Source organism: Notechis scutatus, chromosome 12 (genome assembly GCF_049901735.1).
Source record: "Notechis scutatus isolate UNSWTSFEM ecotype Mainland chromosome 12, rNotScu1.2, whole genome shotgun sequence".
NCBI lineage: Eukaryota > Metazoa > Chordata > Lepidosauria > Squamata > Elapidae > Notechis > Notechis scutatus.
In genome coordinates this window covers 5159620-5176368 of record NC_142020.1, presented here as the reverse complement: position 1 = coordinate 5176368, position 16749 = coordinate 5159620, and the positions used below count along the sequence as shown (strand labels likewise).

General features: G+C 40.6%; 1 protein-coding gene across 11 annotated transcripts in view; it reads left to right on the top strand.

Moving 5' to 3' along the window:
• The window catches only part of RBFOX1 (RNA binding fox-1 homolog 1), a 1983080-nt gene that overhangs the window by 1923136 nt on the left and 43195 nt on the right, over positions 1–16749 (top strand). For all 11 annotated transcript variants that reach the window (XM_087973167.1, XM_087973163.1, XM_087973172.1 and 8 more), the window contains one exon: positions 8553–8617. In XM_087973167.1, the coding sequence (XP_087829293.1) occupies positions 8553–8617 (65 nt within the window). The remainder of the gene's footprint in view (positions 1–8552; positions 8618–16749) is intronic.

Genomic DNA, 16749 nt, shown 5'->3' with positions numbered 1-16749 from the left:
CAGTGACCATCACAGACAGGTTCATTGTTGAAGAAAGCAACATTTCTGTGGCCTTATTGCAATGGTCTTCTGTACTAAAACTCACTTTGCATAATGAGATGATCAGCACATAAGATTTATTTGTTTGCTCTATTTGTTTATTTGGTTTGCTTTATTGTTTTTACAAATGAGGCGATGAGCATATCCAACACTCCTTCCTCCTTTTATTTTCCCCATGACAAAACTCTCTGAGTTGGATTGAGTAGAGAGAGTGTGACTGGCCCACAGACATCCAGCTAACTTTTCATAGCTAAGGCAGGACTAGAACTCTCAGTCTCCTGGTGATTGGCCCACAGTCACCCAGGAGGCTTTCATGGCAAAAGCAAGACTTAAACTCATGGTCTCTTGCTTTCTAGCCTGGTACCTTAACCCCTAGACCAAAATGGCTCTCAAAAAACACCCAACCACATTCTTTCCAGAATAGGAAGTCAAGATTCTCGTGAATCCCTACAGAAGTGTGAATCTCTGCAGTTTTCTTGTGTTTCTTTTCTCCTTTGTTTTTTACACTCAGACGATTTTGGCCTCAGTTCCATATCAATTGAAGAAGCATACAGATACAAAGAGAAAAGATTCAACTTTATTAAATCCCAAGGTCTGTCTGTAGGCATGCATACAAGATAATCTTAGAATAGAATAGAGCTGGAAGGGACCTTAGATGTCTTCTAGTCCAGCCCCCTTCTTAAGCAGAAGAACTTATACGATCTCAGACAAGGGCTTGTCCAGTTTCTTCTTAAAAACCTCCCATGATGGAGCACCCATGATTTCTGAAGGCAAGCTGTTCCACTGGTTAATTGTCCTCCCTGTTAGGAAAATTCTCCTTAATTCCAGGTTGCTTCTGTCTTGGATTAGTTTCCAACCATTACTTCTTGTCTTGCTCTCTGGTGCTTTGGAGAATAATTTGACCCCCTTTTCTTTGTGGCAGCCCCTCAAATACTGGAATACTGCAACTGCTCCCTTAGTATGTTTTAAGTAGTATATTGTATCATTTTTGATGTCCACACTGGAAAAGCCAATACAGTTATTATTCTTTCAAAGAATAAGATGATTGGTGAATAAGGTGAATAAGGACCTGCCCCAGCTAATCCCCCAGGAAAGCAAAACTCTTGAATCCATTAAGTTGAATCAAAAGAACATTTACTGAAAGAAAGTGGTTGCAGTAAAGCCAGGCAGGATCTGAAAAGTCCCATGCAAAACACACAGCAATTCTTTTGTTTCCCGAGCCCTAACCCTCTGACCAGTCCACCGACAGCCAATGGGATGCCACAATGTTGTTTTGAGAATGCTGAGGTGCTAGGCAGATAATAGTTCACTCTCAGGACATGAAGGCCTTGGGACCAGGCTGGAGCCAGTTAGAAGGGAATCTGCTCCATCTCCAAAGACAATCCCCCTCCCTAATTCCCAAGCAGTTACAGCAAAAGCAAAAACATGTGAAAAATGCCAGCCAAGCCTTTCTCCCCAACCCCTGCCAACAGAATGGCAGGATTATCCAGTGCCAATTCATGGCAACCAAAATGTGTAGGCTTGAAGGCGGGGATTTGTACAGGGAATAGCGAAGCTCTAACCGTGTAGTTGAAACTCTACCTATTATTTTACCCATATTACATCGTCTGGGGATACCTACCCTGCTTGATGACCTGCAACTGTTGTGTAGCTAAATGTCCATTTCATTTGTATACTTTCTTCAAGCATCTCCTTTTCTACAATACCTACCAACCTGCTGCCTTTTTTAAAAAAAAAAAAATATGTGGTTGGGTTTTTCTTTTCTACTTGAAGCATCTTCCACATTTTAATCCATGGCAGACTCTTCTCTGCACATGGTTGAGTTGTCCCATATGATTTATTTATTTATTTCCATTTTTTTTAATTTTAATCTACATATAACAACAATACATTAACAGGGTGGCATCAATATATCATACGTCCCTCATTGCATATATTCATACTTCTTCAATAATTATTTTCACCCTTACTCTCTCCAAATGCCTACCACCATATCAGTTAAACATATCTAGCAATTCCATTATTCTATTTTCTCCCTGTTTTCATTTTATTTTTTAAATAAAAAAAATTCTCATTTGGCAAGCAGTATGGTTCCAGGTTTCACATCTCGATACAAACATGACCATAGTTACCTATTCACTTTGTTTAATTTCATATTACGTCAAGGTGGCAGGTCTAATGGCATCATCAAAGTTCTGCTTGCTTGTTATGTGCATTGTGTGTTTAAAAAAACAAGCTGAGTGTCATCACAGTTGTATCATCACAGACACCCCATCTTGATATTTTTTTTTAACTAAACCCAACAGATATCTGTGCTTTCAGCTGATGGGGTTGAATGTCCTTCCAGATTTTATTTTACCTATATATCTTTCATGGTTATATCTCTTCCAACTAGTAAATAAGAACTTATGGTAAAAAAAAAACTGTCCTTTAGTGTCTATGGAGATTCTCAGTCATCCAGGTCCTGGTTGTCTCAAAGGTGATTTTTTCAAGAGGCAACTGGACTTTCTGGTTTTTCTTTGAAGAAGTTTTGCTTCTCATCCAAGGAAGCTTCTTCAGCTCTGATTGGATGGTGGGGAATGGCACCTTTGCAGGGGTGGGATGCTACAGGTTCTGCCCGGCTTTACAGAACTGGTAGCTCTGAAGAGTAGCAGACACCGAACCAGTTCTGTGTTTGCTGCTGTTTGGCCCACCCGCCTGCCCGGGCTCTTACCTGTCCTTTATTTCCTGCTTTTTCAACCTCAGCTGCTTTGCGCGGCACAGCTGAGGTTGAAAAAGCAGGAAAAAAACAGGCTTTCCAAATGCTGCGCACCTGCGTGCAGCGCTGTCCGGGCGGCACAGCTAAAGGTTTTTCTACATGTGCAAAATGTAGTCATCGAACCAGTAATAACACCGGTTGAATCCCACACTGCATCTTTGGGACTGTCCTTTAGTCCAGAGTAAATCATCACTGGGTGTAGAGCAATCTTCTTCCCTATTCTTCTCCTGAGGACATTTGCTTTCTACACAAACATGTTTGAATCAGAGTTTTCCATTATGGATGTCTCCATATGCATTCTGAAATAGCACAAGTGAGGAAGAAGGTTTTCATCTCACTGAGGACTGATTTCTAAGCATGATCCATTAATCCCAACGTTGAGGAGATTTCTAGAACTTTTGCAAACCATAGTTTAACTCTAGCATGTTTAAGTTGGTAAAAAAAGAGAGCTCCTAGCCAAATTATAATTTTATTTTCCTCCAGACTGTTCCAACAATACTGTTGGCACTAAAATTCTGTATCATTTTGCCAGATTTTCCAGTGTGCATGACACAAATAGTACTAGTCCGCAAGTCTTGAAGCATATGGCTATTTTCACATTAACTATTTTTATTCATTTATTAGACCGATAGGCCATACAACTTCATCTTGAATATGATAAAGTACTAAGACAGTTCTGCCATGGGGTGTAGGTTTCCATTTGGGGATCAAAACTTAATTGGATTTGCAGAATCCTAATTAGTAGCAGCCTTATTTATGTATTTATGTCATGCCAGAAGCTGAGCATGTTACCAGATATATAGCAAAACTGTACTGTGTGTAAAAGAAAAATATAACAACTAATTAGAGTCAAATTGTTTCATAACATGAATGTCACAAACCCATTTCCACAACTGAAAAACTAATTTGCAGAATAAATGCCACTAATTGCCACAGAAATAATGTGAGAATCAAAAAATCAACAACTGATATACACGTCACCATGCCTGCGACCTTCTCCTAGCGTGTCGGTTCTGCGGTTGAGTTGCAGCGGGGGGGCTGGGGGCGGGGGGTGTGTGTGGGGTGTCCTCCGGTCCTCCCCCTTCCTTCTTAGCGGTGGGGGGGAGTGTCCTATGCGGGCTTTTTTTTTTTCTTTTTGCATGCTGCGGGCGGCTGAGGTTGGTGGGGGCCCGGTGGGTTTCAGGTTTCTGGTGCTTCAACTTTGGTGCGAGCGGGGGGGGGGGGGGGGGGGGGGGGTGTGGAAAGGCCGGCCCCGGGGTCTTCCCGTCAAGCAACACTGGGGAGGCAGGGCGGTTAAGTGGCAATGGTGTTTGCCCAGCTTGTGTAGAGGGGGTGGTGTGTGTGGTGGTGGGAGAGGTTGCCTTTGATGCGGGAAAGTAAGGTGACCGTGTGGAATAAAGAGATCCTTTTTAGCGTGTTTGGCTTCTTTGCCTCCCCTCGTTCGTTTTGATGTGGAGATAATGGCCTTGGGCGGGAGGAAGAAAACTGTAGCTGGGTCATTTCAAATTTCACTTACTCTCCTGCCTCACTTCAATATGTCTGAGCGACTCCAAATACTGGAAGACTTTTTGAATGAAAGTGTTACCTCCATATATTTTTAAAGAGGGCCACTTGGGGAAAAAAAGATTCTGAGGAATTCCTTGTTTCTTGATTAAAGAGAAGGCATTGAATATACTGTTCCTTGGCAGCCTTTTCAGTGTCCGGGTTTTTGGTGTGTGTGTGTGTGTGTGAGAGAGAGAGAGAGAGAGAGAGAGATCAGCTGTATTGAGAAGAGAAACGTTTCCTGTGTTCTCATTTTATTTACAACATATTTTACGCTTAATGGTAAGCAATGAAAAATATTTTTAAAACTCATTTCTAAACTCCATAGCTATTGGCATATTCTTGGTTCAAAATTGGATTAGCTCATTTCAAAATTGTCCAAAGCAGAAAAGTGCGTCAAAAAAAAAAAAAAAAGTGCAAAAGTGGAAGGTGTGTGGAAGAGGGGTAGTCTTATACAGTAGTATATAACAAACTCTATATTTTGAGTGGAAATGTTGGGGGTCGTCTTATCGCCCAGTCGTCTTATCGCCCGGCAAATACGGTAAACGTCCCACATCTGCGAACTTCCTCAAATAGTAAAAGGCACCATAACATAGGAGGAGATCTTCCAGAAGAATAGTGTAAGGCAGTGTTTCTCCAACATGGCAAGTTTAAGGTGTGTGCACCTCAACTCCCAGAATTATCCAGCCAATAGCAATTGCAATAGCACTTAGACTTATATACCACTTTACAGTGCTTTACAGCCCACTCTGTGCAGTTTACAGAGTCAGCCTCTTGCCCCCAACAATCTGGGTCCTCATTTTACCCACCTCAGAAGGAGAAAAGGCTGAGTCCACCTTGAGCCAGTCAGAATGCGTTACCAGGAAGGAGAATGAGAAAGGAAATTAAGAAAGGAAGGAAGGAAGGAATAGCAATAGCACTTAGACTTATATACCACTTTACAGTGCTTTACAGCCCTGTAAAGCAGTTTACAGAGTCAGCACATTGCCCACAGTAATCTGGGTCCTCATTTTACTGACTTTGGAAGGATGGAAGGCTATGTCAACCGTGAGCCTACTGAGATTCGAACTGCCAAATTGCAAGCAGATGGCAGTCAGCAGAAGTAGTCTGCAATACTGTATTTTAACCACTGTGCCACCGTGACTCATCATCAGGAGACAGTAAATTCTAGTCCCACTTTAGCCATGAAATTTCTGGAAATTAAAGTCCACACATCTTAAACTTTGCCTGGTTTGCTAAAAAAAAAAAAAAAAAGAGTTGTCATAGGAGTTATTTTTAGCAATGGATGTGTGAAAGATGGTCAACTACACAAAACTGGGAACAGATACCTAAAACCCTCAAGATGAAGATGCATTGCTTTCCACAATGGAACCAAAAAACCCAGTTACTTACCTTCAGAGGCACAAGTGTTCAATCTACAAAGTCGGCCAACGATCTACCATACCAGGATTTGAGTCCACCTGGAAAAAAAAAATTACTGGGAAATTCCACTTCTATGCTCTTTGGCCAACTCAGTTTTCAAACAAGGAATTTTAGACAGGAGAGGGCCAATTGATTAACACAGCTTAGGCCCACAATGTATTTACAATATCAACCAGCTTCCAAATACAAATTGGCTGGTTAGCTAGACAAGAACACCGTTTCGAAATTCAGAACTTCATCCTTGGCTTGTTTTAATGTTTCCCCTGTAGCAATTTTATTGCTGTGATGCAGGTGCAGTAGAAACCTCATCCTTTGTTGTGTTTTTGTTGCCAGTTCCACAGGGATTGCAAGCAATCTCCCCTCTCTTCTCTCTAAATTCACAGGGCATTCTGATTTATTTTGCTCACATTACCTATCAGATAACAAAGACTGTTGTCCTTAAATGTTGCCAAGCTTTGTTATTCTGTGTGTAAACTCCCCCCTGCCACGAGCTGTAATGGAAGCTCATGGTTATGCTAATGGCTTTGTTATAGTGGTGTCTTTTTTTCTTGGTCTATGACTGTCATAAAATCTTATCTATCCCTACCATACTAGGATGGCAGCCCCCAAAGTTGTGTTTTATTTGTTTTTCCCCACTGGCATCACAAGTTAAAGCAGAATAAAAAAAATGCAAGGCCAAGAACAGGACTGAAAACTGGTCTGCTTTTTTTGGATTAGACCAAAATTTGTGTTGTGGTGGTGCCTATTTAAATTCATGCATCATGGCTGCTAACTCCGTGATATGTAATTCCCTATGCATCTCTTGATCTTAAAGTTTTTCCATCTGCTTTGCAAGACTGCATTGAGAGAGAGAGGAATAATAAAGCTGAGTTTCACAGGAATGAAGGGCAGAAGATAGCTATTTTATAAACGCTTTGATTTTTAGAAGGTAACTGGGCAAGTCAGAACTCAGCTGGAAAATCTGAGCCTTGAAGGACCCATGTTCAAGTCTCCACTGGAGATAACAGATAACAGATAATCAGAGTTGGAAGAGACCTTGTAGATCATCTAGTCCAACCTCCCACCCAAGCAGGAGACCCTACACCATTTCTGACAAATGGCAGTCCAATCTCTTCTTGAAAGTTTCAAGTGATGGTGCTCCCACAACTTCCAAGGGCAACTTCTGTTCCATTGGTTGATTGTTCTCACTGTCAGAAAGTTTCTCCTTATTTCCAGGTTGAATCTCTCCTTGATCAGCTTCCATCCATTATTCCTTGTCTGGACTTCAGGTGCCTTGGAAAATAGCTCGACCCCTTCCTCCTCTCTGTGGCAGCCCCTCAAATATTGGAAGACTGCTATCCTGTCTCCGCTGGTCCTTCTCTTCCCTAGAATAGCAGGCCCAGTGCCTGCAACCATTCTTCATATGTTTTAGCCTCCAGTCCCCTAATCATCCTGGTTGCTCTTCTCTGCACTCTTTCTAGAGTCTCAACATCTTTTTATAGTGTGGTGACCAAAACTGGATGCAGTAGTCTAGGTGTGGTCTTGCTAAGGCTTTAGTAAGGAAGGAGGAGGAGGAAGAGGAGGAGGAGGAGGTGGTGGTGGTGGAGGAAGAAGAAGAAGAGCATTGGATGACTTTTTTGACTAGCTGGGATGAGTCCCTGGAGTCAGCAAAGAAGGGAACAGAACTTTGCTTGCTTCAGGGAAGTCAATTATTTGAAACCATGATTACATTCTGACTTACCAATTGCAATTTTGGTCAAAAGTGATGTTGGATCCCTGGTTTGATTGCAGCTTCCTACTGATTTGTTTCTGTTTCCCATCCAAACACCAAACCAACCTATTAAAATCAAAGGCAAATCAACTGCAAACAGGAATAGCTAGGAAAAAAAGGAGAAGCCAGACATGGTATTGACCAAATCCACATTTTCTTATCCTCAAGACAGATTTGGCTTGTGAAAGAACCCATGGTTAAAATAAACCACAGCTTTGCATGAACTCGCATGGCTGTAGCTAGACAACTGCACAGATTACTGAATTCCCAACTCATTACTGAAGCATTATTTGTTTTAATGATGGCTTGTTGCATTAACTACAGTTGGTTTGGTCTTTGCAGCATGCTGAACCATTAACCGTGTCATCATGACATACTCCATCAAAGCCCTTTCTGATTTACTTGGCCTTATGTCTCTTTGCTCTGCTTTCTTGTCAATGCATCGAAGCCTTTTAAAGATGTTTGGAATCCTTGATGAAATCTACTTCTCTAAACTCCTTGGAGTTCCCTCCTGAGGAAGCTACCCATAGGTTTCTTCCGTAAATTGCCTTTCCTTTCACACCCTGCCTCTGATGTTGACATCCTCATGGGGGCCTCCTAGCCATTCAGCAGGTTGTATCAGCAGGTTTCCAAGTCTGTCATTTTCAAATTGGGGGATCCCTCCAGCAGAATGTCCCAAAGGTGCTTTTCAAAAGGCAACTGGACTTTCTTGATGTGGTTTTTTTTTTCCCCTTGAAAATGTTTTGCTTCTCATCCATTCAGTTCTGAGGTCAGAACTGAAGAAGCTTCTTAGATGAGAAGCAAAACATTAAAAAAAAACCCAAAACCTAAGAAAGTTCAGTTGTCTTTTGAAAAGCATCTTTGGGAAAACCATGACCTGGATGATTGACAACCTCCATAAATATCTCCAGCAGAACAGGAAAAACCTAAAATAGGGTTGGGATAAACCCTACAAAGTAGGGTTGGGGGAACGTTGGGGGATTGCATTAGGCTTGCTCTCTGGATTCTTGCTTCTCTGATTATGAAATCTTTGTGTTTCAGGGGGGGTATGCAGCCTATCGGTATGCCCAACCTACTACCGCTACCGCCACTGCCTACAGTGATAGGTAAGATTTCCTTTTTTGTACTGAATAGATCCTTGACTTGGGAAGCACAATGCTCTTTTGGACCCACCTTGGCTTTCGTGTCACCATTTTCTTTCCTTGCTCCATGCATAGCAAGAGCTTCTAGACTTGAAATCCATGAATAGCTTTGACTAAGGCTTGATGGTTCTTCTGCAGTGAGTTAGCCTCTACCTGTTCAGCGTCCGTGCCCATCATTGTGATAAACAGCATCCCACATACATGCAGGGTACCACTTGGGGAAAGTAGAACTCACCTATTCATCTATCATGGCAAAGTCAGCATGAAAACTATACTTTTTGGATGGGGGTGGGGAAGAGAACCATTTGCAAAAAGACATGTTCCCCAAAGCAGTACATTAGGGAAATGGGTATGCACAAGCAATAGAGGGTACATGAAAATGCATGTGTGTTTCCCTGTGGCTTTTGAAAATATTGACAAGCAAGCATGAAAATTAGGTGTAAGAAAACTGAAAATCAGAGACTCTTATCTTTCCTCTCTTCTGTAGTCTTATTTCCACAACATATTTAAAACCTTAAGCCACTGAATCAAGTCTTGGTATCAGAAGCAGGATGTATTGTACATCTAAGTGAGTTTGTATAGCATTAATTCTGTAACACTATAATCCCGTTTGGGCTCTATTCAAAAGTAATTTTTAAGTGTCTTAGTTACTGAGGAGTTAACCTCACCTCTCACACTTCTGAGTAAACGTACCTAAGATTGCCCTGTAAACAGAGTGTGCTTAAGCTGGGTCCTGAATTAACTCTTTTCTGAGTGCTACAAGTACTTAAACATGAATGTAAAAAATAATCCAGCTGTTTTTGAATAAGACATGAACCCAAAGCAGAAACCTAAAGCAAAGTTAACGGTAACCATCTAGCTTCAGCTTATTGCAAAAATGCAACTGCAGAGTTGTTCATCCACTAGGAAAAACACAGTTATTGATTTCATCAGGGGAATTAAATCCATTCTTCGGGGTCTCTCTTTGCACACCCTGGAATTTCTTACTTCTGCCCATTAGCTGGAAATCAACAAGAACAGGAACATCACAGAAATCAGTGAATACCCAAGAGGGCATTTGCAAAACTCCCAAATTACATAATAGTTTAACATGTTTCTAAAATTAAAGCATCTGAAATCTCATAGGATTGTGAAATCTGGTGAGAGCTGGTTATTCGTCTTGCAAATGACATTGAAAAAAAAATTCCAACATCTTGCAGGCAAAATTGCTGAATTCTTGAGATTTAGACATTTAAAAAATGAAGTCTCTGACACACAATACATTTTCAATCTATACCTTACAGCCTCAAAATAAATTCAACAGAAATCATATACGGTCCTTTTAAGTAGCAAATCGAATGGAAAATCCCATTAGGCAAGAATAATCATTTTCTCCAGTTACAATTAAATCGGGGAAAGAGATTTGAATGTTAGCTCAGAGGGGGTTGTTTTTATATTTCCATCACAAGACCAAGTCAAGGTGATTAGAACAAGAATCAGATTTCAGAGGTGTAGAGATCTATTCTAGATGGAGAATATTTTCGAGAAGCATTTCTGAACGTTATTCCATTTTGAGGAAGACACACACAAAAAAGTGCCTCTAAAGATGAATCGGTTCTTGAGTTGGGCACCTGGATTCTCAAAGTGCTGTTCATGAATCTGTTTCTTAAGAGAAATATAGATATATAGATACATTTATATATTCATGTGGAACAATGAATGTTAAAGCTCTTGCATGCTATGTTGCCTTCCCAGTGTGCTTATCGTGTTCTGGCAGTGAAGACACATACACACACACACACACACACACACACATACACACATGTTTGATGAATAAGACAATTTTGCATGAGCTGGCTGAGGCATGCTGGGTTCTGACAGGTAAGCAAGTTAACTTAATTTGTTTTGTTTTGTTTTCCCGGACGTCCTGATTCTTAGCTGTGTTACTCTGGTTCAGCTATTTGCGCCTGATATGCAGATGGAGATAGGCTTGGTTTTCCTTTCCTTTCCTTTCTTTTCTTTTTTGTTTCCTCTTGAGGAAAATGGATGGCAATGAAGCACAGCTCGAGAATTCACATTTCATTTCCACAAAGGTGTCTCGTTGAGCATGTGGTCGCTTAAAAAAAGTACTTTCTCTGTGAGCTTGCAATGCTAAGAAGATTGCTGGGTCAACGAGAGCAAACTCCCCTAAGAGGTCTCACTGCTACACAGCAGCAAATAAACTAGGAATGTTTCAATGTGGGGAGTCAGGTCTTAGCAAATGTCTTCCAGGTTCTCCCTCTTGAGGGCTCTGCAGAAAGAAAGGAGGATGGCATGGTGGCTGGGTGTACATCAAGGGATGTCCTTCAACTTGGTTAAATTAGAAGCCGTGTGCAGGAAAACACTCAACAGGTTGCTAATAGGTTCATTTCAGAGCATAGAGAAAACGTAACTTTATGGATGTGACATGAGATGACATGAGATTTTGATGCAGTCAATAGTAGCATGGGAGCTATATTAACCAAGTTATAAAACTGTGGGATAAAACATCTAGGACAGGGAGTATAACTCACAACAGTGCGTTCTCTCTTTGCGTACACCTGGTGGGCTCTCCCACAAAGGGTTGTTTGGTCAACTTGCTGGTTGATCAAGTGATGGAAGCTGAGGAACATCTTCTTCATTTCTTTTAGGTCCAGCAAGCAATCTGGGTAAGAAACATCAAATCGAGTGCTCCCAGGTGACAAAATGACAAAAACATGTTCATCTGGAATTTCATGGTAGATAGGAGTATGCATGTGATAGCAGGTATTCAGATGAGGGTAGGGAGATGATACTACTAGTAGTTTCTCATGAGAAAGAGAAGGCCCTTGCCTCCACTTCTGCAAGGCACAGGGCAATGTGTAATTCATAAAACACAAACCTTTGGGTAGTGGTACCCAGTGGTACCCACTATCTTAATCCAACTTCATAGAAACCAAGGCACTATTCCAGATTTATCCTTAAAAAAAACCCTCAAGGCCCCCCAATTTTGAAGGCTCTTGGGACATAGTGAGAAATGGCTGTACATAATATCTTTGTGGAGCTCCAATCTACTGCCAAACTGTCTATGCAAACGACAAGGATGTCTAGTAGTGAAGTGAAGTGAAAATTGGGAAGGAAGGAAGACTATCCCACTTGTGAATGAAGCACCTGCACTTTGTTCCAGTTGTCATGATTTTGCCTTTTTTAAGATGCTTTTGGCTGGATAGCTGAGTCTTCGTTTACATATTGTGATTGAAGCATCCCTGGGATTGCAAAATAGAATGCATTGGAGAACAGAGAGGCGGTGTTGCTGGGACTTTGGGGAGATATCTGCTTGGTAAAATGCAATAGCTTCCACAATCAAACTAATTTGATCCACAGTTGTCCACTCAATCCTGGGAAGATCTGTTCCAGGGTATTTAGAAAGGTCAGTGACCATTCTCAGATTTGCCCTCCCATTTCTCCACAAGCTACCATTTGAGGTGAATTTGAAATAGGTAAAGGTAAAGGTTCCCCTCACACATACGTGCTAGTCATTTCCGGCTCTAGGGGGCGGTGCTCATCTTCGTTAAAAAGCCAAAGAGCCAGCGCTGTCCAAAGACATCTCTGTGGTCATGTGGCCGGTATGACTAAATGCCGAAGGTGCACAGAACGCTGTTTCCTTCCCACCAAAGGGGTCCCTATTTTTCTACTTGCATTTTTACCTGCTTTCGAACTGCTAGGTTGGCAAAAGCTGGGACAAGCAACAGGAGCTCACTCTGTTACGCGGTGCTAGGGATTTGAACCACTGAACTGCTGACCTTTCTGATTGACAAGCTCAGCATCTTAGCCATTTAGCCACTGAGCCATTGCGTCCCTAGTAACCCTAACCCTAGAATTTGGAATAAGGATGTGCAAAAAATGCTACAGGTAGATAAGGATAACATTTGTCCAGGAAGTCATCCAAAATGTGATGTTTTGGGTCCATTCTAGTGTGCAAAAGCAGATGTCAGCTGCCCACAACGACAGAGTTTTCTGAGCTCTCCAGTGGCTAATTGTTGAATATTTCACAAGCTTCCATTCTTTAAAGTGATCTTGCAGAGAAAGCTTGTTGTTCTTAGAGAGAAAAGGGCAGCTGATCCCCACTCCTGGGCCAAAGTATTGTGTGTAACTCAATAGCATAGCCAGAATTCTGTTAGCACAAATTCACCAGATGCCTTGGCCTTCATAATATTGCTCTCTTGATTTTCTAGTCCTACCTTTTCAGTTTTCCGTGTTGTTGTTTAACTGTGTTGTACAAGATCCCCAGAGTCCTGTCTCAGAACCCATTTTCAGATCCCAATCTTATTTATTTATATATTCCAGCCTGCTTCGGATACTTAGGCAGTCTCAGCCCTGTTCAGTCAATTGTCCATGTATGCATCAATCCAGGAGAAACAATGATCTCTCCACACTTTGTTTCAATGGGGTCATAATGTTTTCATCGTGATTTTCTGCAGTAGAGATATATGCAAACCTCTGTTTCACCCTCATATAATGTGCTTATAACATGTTTCTGCTATTAACCAAGGTTGTTCAATTCTCATGCTGAAATCTAGAGTAATGCTATATGGACATTACTTTAATGTCCCTCAAGATGACTTAGATCTTATCTGTCTAAAAGATTTCCCAATCTCTCTTTGGAGAACACTCGATCATTCTTAGCAAAACATTTTGTACATTTTGCTCTCGTTCTGAGCAAAACGTTTTGTATGTTTTATCAGAATCTTAAGAATTCCTGAGATGCATTAGTGTGCTGTTTTCTGAAGGTGAAATCTTACATTTTGATTTCAAATACTGGTGAGGTTGTTATAGCACCAAATCTGGGCAGTTCGGGAATTAATCAATGTTTCCCATCCCTTTGTCAGGGAATTTGTATTGCTCAGGATCTCCAGATGGATACATTTTCTGGTACAATGCTATTTTCACTCTGGCCCAACTATTACATTGTCCACATCTTTCCATCTGAATGTATTTTAGAGCCTGGGTGAAGGATATGTGGTTGGATTTAAACCCCTAGCATGTCTTACAGTGCTGTGCAGCACTGAAGCTTGATGTAACCACACAAAACCTGGAATGGCATTTACGGTATTTTCACTTTCCCAGTCAATGAATTTACTGCGCTTCTGAAAATCTGGTTGACCACACAATGAAATATTGTCGGAGCCAGCTGAATCAGTTGCTTCCTCTATTTTTGAATTATAAATTATCCCTGGCATGTTAAACATTCAAATTCTTTCTTTATGTATAATTAGAATCACATTAATATCAGTCATTTGCATAATTGTAGGTACTTTAAATGGATTTAGTTCATTTGAGTATTATTTTTTGGGGGGGAGTTGTATTTGAATGTGTGTGTCTCTAGCAGAATCAAGATATTTTTAATGATTAGTTGCAAATCCATTAAAATTTCCTTTTACTCTCTCTAGAGGAAATTCTAAAATGATTTTAAATAACTTAAGTAAAGAATGCTATGCAATACAACACTTTATGCATACATGACTTCTTCAAATTATATTTTAGTTGCTAAGTACTAAATTCTTTTTATCAACTTTCTACTATATTTCCCACATTCAAAGAAAGATACAAATGTTGTATCTGCCTGAAATAATGTCTGCATTTCTTGAGGATGTTAATGTCTTCTAAATAGTAAAATGGGGCAAAACAATATTTTCTTCCCAATTTCCCCTTCCTTTCATGTACTTTGCTGTGAGTTTACCATATTTAAAAGTAATTATTTAACTAGCCATCTCTTATTATTTTGTAATTATTTTATTACAAATATCTTATGTAATAAAATTGCATTACAAATACAAAATATTGTTAAATCTTCCAGAATCGGGTGCATAGGAAAATAGACAGAATAGAATATTCTTTATTGGCCAAGTGTGATTGGACACACAAGGAATTGGTCTCTGGTGCATAAGCTCTCAGTGTACATACAAACAACCAAGTGATAAGTCAGATATCATAAATCATAAGATACGATCATAAATCATAAGATACAATCATAAATCATAAGATACAAACAACTGATAAATCATAATATAACATAGGAGAAGGTAGCAGGAAAGATTAGAGGTGAGAAAGATGAGAAGATGAGAAGGATAATGTCAACTTGTAAAACATTCCTATGCCTGTTTCCAAGTTGCCACGAGAATGGGGGGGGGGGGAAACATGAAGGAGCATATGGCACATAAAATCAGAAGCACTGTCATGCCCCTGGTGGAGACTGACTCTGAGGGAGAGGAGGAATAGCTGACAGGGAGTGGAAGTGTGGGTCCATAGGGTGTGGAGGAGGCTAGGGAAGGGCAGAGGCTAGCTGGGCAGTCAGAGGAGGATCCAGGCCCATCCCCTCTCCATCCTAGGGCGCGCAGGGAAGAGAGGATAAGGAAGAGACATGGTCTACTTGGGAGGAGAGGGCTTTGATCCTCTTCATGGGCTGCAGCTGTGACAACTGAATAAGAGGACAGATTTGCGTACAGGCGAACGCTGGAAACAAAGCATGGAAATATCTCTAGTTTATGGTTCCTCTCTGAGTTTGGTGTCCTTCCCAGTGTGTATTATCTGTGGACATCCTCCAGCCCTTATCTTGCCTGGTTTGTGTTGCTTTTTTCCTTCTTCTTGTAACTGTTTGTGTGGGAGTTTTTTGTCTTCCGTCAAGAACATTCGGAGTTTGTAAGCAAAGTGAAGGAATAAAAGGGGCTTCACCTGTTTTCTGTGACTGTGTTTGTTTTGTATCCCACCCTGGGTCATCACAAGCACATTCAAAGTTTATTTCACAAAGACTGTAACTTAGGCAACCTGGTATTCTGCCCGTGAAAATCCTTTATTGGAGAATGTGAGTTATAACACCCAGCCCATGAATGTTTCATTGGAGAAGCTGAATTATGATACACCCAAGGGGGTGGGGGAAGGCAGGGTCATAGGTGATTGTAAATTATGTGTCTCAGAGTTGGTTTCATACAGGTTATGCCGGCATGTTGCTCCTAATAAATCTTGTGAAGTTGTTTGAAGCTTGGCTCGATACTTATGATTTAATTAGGGCGATTGCTGGAATCCTGACAGATAATAGCAATAGAGCCCTACTAAGTGAGTAAATATCTTTAGACAGTGCTGTGGAAGTTAGAAGAGTGATGGTACAAAGGAAAAAACTATCTTTTGGTCTACTTGCTTTGGCATACAATGCCCTATAACGACGTCCAGAGAGAAGAAGTTGAAACAGTTTATGTCCAGGATGTGAGGAGTCTGTAGATATTTTCTCAGCCCTCTTTCTGGTTTGTGCAGTAAGAGGGCTGAGAAAATATCTATAGATTCTTCATAAAATTTTGGAGGAGATAATACACTAAAAAGAATTCCTTTAAAAACATACTTTGTGGCAGGAATATAATTGAGAATCACCAGTGTGACAAGATTCTAATATGTGTGTGTGTGTGTGTGTGTGTGTGTGTGTGTGTGTGTGTGTATGTATATAAATATGCATATATTTATGTATATAAATATACATATATTAATGTGATGGGGCAATGTCTGATAGGATGCAGAGGTTTTATATAAGGAAACAGGACATTCAGTGTGAAATGTGGAATTTTGAAGTGAATGAAGCATAGAATAATGACAGGCTGCTATTATTGTCCTACAGCATCTATATGTCATACTCATATTGCTGAATCCCACATTTGCATAAGTTTGGCCAATTACAAAAAGCATTAAGTAGCTCTTAATGAAAAAAGAGGCATTCCCATTATGAATAAGACGTGTAGTGGATGATGTACCACAGTCATAAAACTAACAATTTCTTGAACACACAGACACAGACACAGACACACAGACACACACACACACACACTAATTTGCAAGCTCTGGCATATTTCTTCACTTCCCCCAAGAAAATGAAGCAACGGAGGAGCAGATTGGATGAATGGCAGATCTGGAGAAGAATTGTGACTTGTGATTCTTTTTTGGATATAAAAAGTTGTGTCTGATTTTCACACACTTCAAACCTCTCTGCACATATAATATTTAAAGAAAAAAAAATGCTGGCACCATAGAAAGTGGCTTACGTGTAATCTTCCTTTTGAGGAAACATGAGACTTGAA